Source organism: Ostrea edulis, chromosome 4 (assembly GCF_947568905.1).
Source record: "Ostrea edulis chromosome 4, xbOstEdul1.1, whole genome shotgun sequence".
NCBI classification, from domain to species: Eukaryota; Metazoa; Mollusca; class Bivalvia; order Ostreida; family Ostreidae; genus Ostrea; species Ostrea edulis.
Window position 1 is genome coordinate 79,933,565 of NC_079167.1, and position 7,833 is coordinate 79,941,397.

The 7,833-nt window shown below is 35.2% G+C and overlaps 1 protein-coding gene across 1 annotated transcript in view; it reads right to left on the minus strand.

The window, feature by feature from the left end:
* LOC125682711 (multiple epidermal growth factor-like domains protein 10) overlaps positions 1-5,783 on the minus strand; it is a 41,093-nt gene extending 35,310 nt beyond the window's left edge. Inside the window, exons 1-5 of the mRNA XM_056161496.1 lie at positions 5,543-5,783; positions 5,313-5,450; positions 4,954-5,094; positions 4,628-4,768; positions 4,187-4,330 (exon numbers count right to left, since the gene is read on the minus strand). Of these exons, the coding sequence (XP_056017471.1) occupies positions 4,187-4,330; positions 4,628-4,768; positions 4,954-5,094; positions 5,313-5,450; positions 5,543-5,783 (805 nt within the window). The remainder of the gene's footprint in view (positions 1-4,186; positions 4,331-4,627; positions 4,769-4,953; positions 5,095-5,312; positions 5,451-5,542) is intronic.
* Between the last annotated feature and the right edge of the window lie 2,050 nt (positions 5,784-7,833).

A 7,833-nucleotide genomic window follows, 5' to 3' on the forward strand; every position in this document is an offset into this window, starting at 1 on the left:
CCTTTAAATGGCCTTTGGGGTCGTATTTCGACATAAAGGACATCCAGGATACAGACGCCTTTGAATGCAACATTGGTTATATTACAAGTGTGACTGATAAGGAGCGCCAAATTAACAAAAACTCAGATAAAAAGATCAGTTCAATTATTACCCGTAATAATCAATTGACGTGCGCATCAAATCAATCATTGTTCTCATCAATTGATTAGGTGTTCACATCAATTATTGCGCCCATATATTAAATAATGCGCGCTGCCCATCAATTCAATGTATGAGAGCAATAATGGGTTTGCTGCGCGCATTTATTTAACTGATGACTGCAATACTTCAGCGCGGCATGTGATTTTGAGCTCCGTATAATTGATTTAATAATCTCTTTAATTCAATTGAAAATATCTTAATTATTTACAACGATTTTTGTACAAGAAATTAATGAGCACATCAACTCTTATATAGAGAGAAACACTTCAATTAATATAATGAATTCAAGACAGATCTAATTAGATAGTTGTTGTATCTAGAAGAAGTATTGCATGCATCAATTGAATAAATATCAATTCAATTGAAGAGAGCAATAATTAAATTATTACACACAGTAATTGAATTGAAGCGCCAGTAATTGAATTAAAGCTTTTTTTAATTAAATTGTGGAGGGCATCAATTCAATTGTTGATATCAGTAATTCATTTGAAGAGAACAACAATTCAACTATAGCCTAATCAACTCATCAAAGTATTCAATGCTATAAAGAATTCAATCAATGCGCGCAATAATTCAGAATTGTAGATTTTAGTAATTATCTGAACATGTTTCATTGAATTGTTGCAAGCATCAAATGAATTGATGATATCTTCAAATAATTAAACTTATCTTGAATTTAGCTTCTTAGACTGAAAACCTTTTTCAAATCTTTTTAACATTAATTTCTGTTACAGAAGAGTATATTTTAGTTCAACTGACAAAACACTAGACAGCCTCTCTCTCTCTCTCTCTCTCTCTCTCTCTCTCTCTCTCTCTCTGATATTTATATAAATTCCCCAAAAAGTTGTTTTTTGAGAAGTGGTTGAAACACTTGAGTTCCCTTTTAATTCCTTCAATCAACCGCCAGACTAAATGTAGTGACTTTCATGTAATATATCAAGTTTATACACTCTGTAGTGAGTTTCCGGTGTGTGTTCACATGTGACATGGTGTCGTAGGTATCAGGTGAAAATTCAATTTTGTTAAAGACGGATTTTCTATATTTTAAGTATCAGAGCAATATAAACAATTTAATCAATGCGCGCTAGAAATTAGAATAGTAGATATTATTAATTATTTGAAGAGATCTTCAATTGAATTGTTGCGCGCATCAAATGAATTGATATTTTCAAATGCTTAAAGATGTCTTGAATTATTTGAGTTTACGTTGATTTGGTGATTCATAGACTGAACTCCTTGTTTAGATCTGCTTAATATTAATTACCGGTATTATATAATGCGACTCCCCCCGGAAAATTGGCTATATATAGTAAGCCCCCCTCCCCCGGAGGAGTCTGGCAATATAGTTAGACCCCCCACACCCACCCCACACTTATCAATAGTGAGCCTCCCTCCTTCGTGATTGGTCTGGATTTCCATCGGAAGACTGGCTATGGTATTTAGTGAGTCACCCCCTTTAAGGGGTGGCTATATCCCCTAGCCCTAGTAGTGAAACTTCCCTACAATACACATACGTGGTTGGTTGCAATTTCATTAATATCTTTGATATATTGATTAAAGGGGTAAATTCTTTTGGCAGTCGTTCAACTACTGAATTGAATGCTCATTGCGCTTATGAAGGATCATTTTTTAATAAGATGCATTTTGCTATATAGCCAAATTTATTTAGGGGTAATACTGATAGTTAGCCAGGTTTCCGGTGGATGTGGTAGGGTTGCTTTATAGCCAGAATTTCGGGGGGGGGGGGGTAAATAGCTTGGGGGAAAAGCTATTCTTGTACTCTGTACAAGGACACAATGCATGAGCAGACGAATACATTTACTGTATATGTACATTTTCAATATCCACTCTTCGTCTTTTCATCAGACCTTATTTTTATTTGATATTATTGTGTAACACAGGACATATTATAAAATCCAACTTATACTGTGACATAGAAAATGTTAAAAACGGATATTGAACCAGTATTCGTGATTCGATGAAAGACTCTATATTGTCGAATGATAAATGAACCTTTTTCACAATTTATGTCGGGGGAAAAAATAGGAGTTTTTCCTTACTTTTATACCAAACACATAAAAAAAATAGTTTAATCTCAATTTAAAAGGACTTTCATACAATGATAGACGATTAATAAAATGGTAAATAGAAACGTTTTAAATTTTCAACCTAGGACGTAAATATCCATCTGGATCCTCCATTATCCTAAATTCTCTGAAAGTAATTACTAAATGGCTAGGCATAAAGCAGATTTTCCGGAGGATGAACCTACTGAAGGGGGTATACGCTACAACACCAGGTGTCTCATCCCATGCCCCACCAGGGCTTAACCATGGACGCACTGAAGGCATAACGCCGGACTATTTAGACCCATTGCCTCTGAGGATTGGTACACGTCCTCCAACCCTTGCATCCACTCCTTGGTAGAACATCAAATACCTTTAATTAATATAACTTATGATCAAATATATAGGTTACAATGTGACACTTCAAACCGAGGCTCTTCTTCGGATATGAAGGTCATTGAAATATGAAAATATTCATTGCTAAACACAACCTCGTGCACTGGCCGAGAAGCCATATCGTCTGATATATAAAAAAAAAAATAGTTCTTTTAAAGGTACCAACTTTCCGGATAATATTTTGTGATAAACTGAAGTAAAACAATGCATAAAAGACTGGGATTTTATTTCAATAAACACATGTAAATTATAGCGAACAGGACTATTCCGTATACCAAAGTAAAGACCCCCCCCTTTACTTTAGTATCCGGAATAGTCCTGTTTGCTGTAAAGGGGGATACTGTAAAATAAAAATTGTTGGGTTTTGTTTTGTTTTTTTGAAAATGGTTGAAATGCTTGAGTTTCCTGTGCTCTCAATCAATCGCCAGACTAAATGTAGTGACTTTCGGGTAATATATCACGTTTAAACACTCTGTAGTGAGTTTCCCGTGTGTGTTCACATGAGTCATGTGACACCGTGTCGTAGGTATCCGGTGTAAATTCAATATTTTTAGAGACGGCTTTTCTATATTTCAAGTATCAGAACAATATACAGATGTCCCACATTACGTAAAAATGAATTTATATTCTGGTTAGCATAACTAGAACATAGTGTAGTGAGTTTCAGGTGTAAAGTCTTGTGTAGTGAGTTTCGGCATTATGCACGTGTGTGTGTGTGTGTGTGTGTGAAAATGAAGATAACTTAGTGATTTTATGATATATTTTCTAAATCCTGGACAATACACACCTTTACATGTCTGTAAATCATGAAAACCAATCAATCCTAAACGTGAAGATAATCAATAGTGAATGATCAATATCCTAAATCCAATAAAGAAATACAAAATTTAAAGCAGGGAAACACGGGTCCCTGGATCCATTTGAGGTGAGATCAGATGCCTAAAAGGATTAATTCCCTATTGATCGGTCACACCCGCCGTGAGCCATATATCTTCATTAGGTAAACGGCGTACTATGTAGTCAAAATAAGTATTAAACGCTTTAACAATTGGTATAAAACAAAGGAGAGGGCATTCGACCCATTGAGAAACTATATTTGCAAATAAGACCATTATAAAGACGATCGCATTTTTATAATGCTGACGTTAAACAAGATTGTTGAAACCCCTGTAACATGAAGTTATTTCTCAATAGCCCTTCACAGTTTAAATATTGATGATGCCAAGATCATGCTCTCCCCTATTCAGTCCGTTGAAGTAATAAATTAGAACCATATGCAGATGATTAAATTTCTAAATTTCCTTTATTTTGAAATTCCCGTATCACTCCATTTTGTCTATGAGGTTTGTTTTCAACTACGTCTTAGTCATGCAAACATAATTAAAATTCATATCCTTAAACACTGTGAACTGATCCAACAAAAATTCAACATATCAGTTACAAAACCTGGCAAAATCAATTCACTCAATAATACAAAAAAGAATAAATTAGGATTATTTTGATCATTAAGAACTGGATCTTACTTTCTTCACATTTACTTCCTTGGAATCCATCGTCACATCCATGTTCACAATGTCCGTCTTTATGGTTACAATGATTACTTTCAGATCGACAACGGGAACTGCAGTTCTCTGAACAATTCAGTCCGTACCGACCAACTGAACAGACTATCAATGTAAAACATAATTATTTATAATCTCTTAATATCTATCAAAAATATTCTTAACAGATTGCAAAGTATTGCCATATGGAAATACAAAATCATTTAATGATAACGATTTCAAATTATTACCCTGCCTATGCAATAGCTGTATTAAAAGTGATAAATTTCAATCGGAGCTAAATATATAGCTGTGAAGTTCTTAAATGTTATAATAGAAAAGAACCCAGTAGAGAAACAAAACAGTTACATGAATTATCAAAATGTACAAGAATGCTTCTAAACCACACTTCAAACATCTCACCTTTGTCACAGAGTTCCCCGGTATATCCTGAATTACAGCCTCCATCACATCTTCCCGTTGTCCTGTTACAGGGGAGGTAACTCAGACACTGTCTACTACAGTTATACACACAATCAGGGCCGTATGATTCTGCAGGACACTCTGGTAAAGTACGATCGAAAAATTTATTACTTTCAACAAAGATTCGCATTTCCGTTTCATATTCATTGCTACTTTCTTGTCATATTCATCAAATTTAAAATATATTGATATTTAACCACCAAATATTCCACAACGGTTAGTAAACGTAAATACTTTACACTTTAAGATAACGAAAAATGAATTACCTGTGTTACAATGTGTTCTTGTCCATCCATTGTCACAGCCATAGTCACATTGTCCAGTGGTGTGATTACAGGACAGGTTGTCTCTGCAGTGTCCAGTACACGTAAATCTACACTGTAAACCGTAATATCCAGCTGGACATGCTACGAAAAGAAAATTCATTATATTGATAATTTTTTCCGTTTTATGTCCGATTTTCAATTAAACTCGTTTCCATCAGAGTGTCAATCATACAGGAATAAGGATTTCACCGTACTCTTACATTTGTTACATCTTACAATTGTCACATCTCATTTTACATTAAATGTATATACATTAAAGTATCAATAATATTTGCATGGTATAACAAACGTAATCTTACATTTGTTACAAAACTCCCCCACCCATCCTGCAGTACAACCCAAACACGTTCCGTTGACAATGTCACATCTCGATTCCTGACAGTTAATTGGGCAGGGTAGATCACAGTCATATCCATACACACCGGATTCTTTACAACCTAAGGATGTAATATAGAGAAAATATAGCACCTAATTTATCATACTGCATCAAACGTATTTTAATTGTATGATAGCACAATGTTACATTTACCTGTTACAGTTACTTCACACAATTCTGTGATAACCCAAGCTGTTTCATATCCGGTAGGATAAGTCGTTCCGTCAAGTCTTTCATTGTAAAATATAATGTAACGTCCATGTTTGACACAAGTTGTACTGAAATCCAAGGGCGGTGACTCCTGTCCGTTCTTATAACATAGATACCCATCTTCCTTTGTAGTTGTATTTGACACATAGAGCGAAAAACCAGCAAAACGCGAACTTTGTCTCATGGCTGCAATTATCAGTTTAAGATATCAAACAGCTACATAAGTTGAAGAGAGGTGCGTTTTATTCGATATATATTGATTGATTGAATATTGTTTTACGTCCCTCTCGAGAATATTTCACTCATATGGAGACGTCACCACTGCCGATGAAGGGCTGCAAAAATTTAGTCCTATGCTCGGCGCTTATGGCCATTGAGCAGGGAGGGATCTTTATCGTGCCACACCTGCTGTGACACGGGACCTCAGTTTTTGCGGTCTCATCCGAAGGACCACCCCACTTAGTCTCCACTTACGACAAGCAAGGGGGTACTAAGGACCTAGTCTAACCCGGATCCCCACGGGATTATTCGAGACATATATATATATATATATATATATATATATATCGAATAAAACACCTCTCTCTCTCTCTCTCTCTCTCTATATATATATATATATATATATATATATATATATATATATGTATATATATATATATATATATATATATATATATATATATATATATTCGTCAGAGTATAATAATTTGAAATACTAATACATAAAGTGTATGTACAATATACTTGCTATGATATTGTAGTTAAGACGTCGTTATTGCGACGTCAAAAATGCAGCATACATATACTAACTTGGCGCAAACTACATGTGTAAAGTCAATAAGGCGCCAAAATAAAGCAATGACTTGAAATATACCATCTATGTTATGATTCATTTACATTCAATTTAGGTTTGACTAACTTTACAAAATAGTCATCTTTTGTTCTCCGAAAGTGTTCATTATTTACTAAAACTTTATAAAACAGAACCATTAAAAAGTCTCCATTGGTGCATCAATCGAAATGTTCACTGCAGGGTGTATTCCTGACGGATGGGTCCTGTATATATTGTTTGTGTACTCTCACACGGTTGGCTAGTCTGGTTCCGGTATGTCCTATATAATTTTATCCGCAGGAAGTACAAATCACGAAATATATTAAATTTCTGGATTTGCATGACATATACGTATGTAGAGTGAACGTTTATCAACGTTTAACAATGGTTTTCGCGGGGCGAACATTCCTAGACAAGGCAGGAAAATTACTGTGACAGACCGATATTATTGGAAGCTGGAACGGCTGGTAACAGGGGCGTCGGCAAGAATTTGACATTGGGGAGGCAAACTGGATCAAAAAGGGGGTCTAACTAACATTTTGACTTAAATTCAGAATACCACCTGAATCTTGATATCCTTTTCCTATTCTATCAATGTCGTAAAGACACCACCTGATGATACTTAAAAACCAAACCCCAGTATCATGTAACAAACTCAGACTTCATTACTTTTAAACTGAAACTCTTATGGCCGTATCCACACCTATGTATCAACCAGTTTACCTGTAAGAAGGGCTCACATTTCATGTTTTACACCTGCTTTTCGGGAGTGATCTCGTCTCAAAAATCAGGGTAAAACTAAACCTGGCCTAGGGTAGGTATAAATTAAAGGTAGTGTTATTCTAACTATGGAAGACCACATAGATGGAGTAGAAAGGCTAGATCGTATTTACAATTTTGGTAGAGGCTTTCATGCTCATCATTACCTTCTCTTATAGATGCTACCAAATATCAAATGTGGTAAAGATTGGTCCAGCAGTTATTGAGAAGTTGTTAAGGCACGAAGCAAATCAAGGGAATTTAGAAATTAACTCTCCATCTAGGATATTCAGTAATACATTGATACTAAAAGGGCCGGAGTTTCATAAGTCTCGTTTGATGTCAGCATTTCGCAAATTTCATGGCCGTTATAACGATCCAGTTTACCAATACAACTTGCCGTTGGGTAAAGTTTCATACCACTTCACGTACTGATTTTGACTACTAATTACTTAATCTCGGCCGAAATTCAGTTAGCTGGATATTTGGACTGTGACGCCTTCACTGAATCTCGGGGCAGTCCTATACAATTCATTCAACTTCGGCCGGTTCTAGCAATTAATGTGCACCTATGTGACATTGCTGCTCGCTTCAGATAAGTTACTTGACCATTATACTAAATCTTTATCATTAATAATGTTGC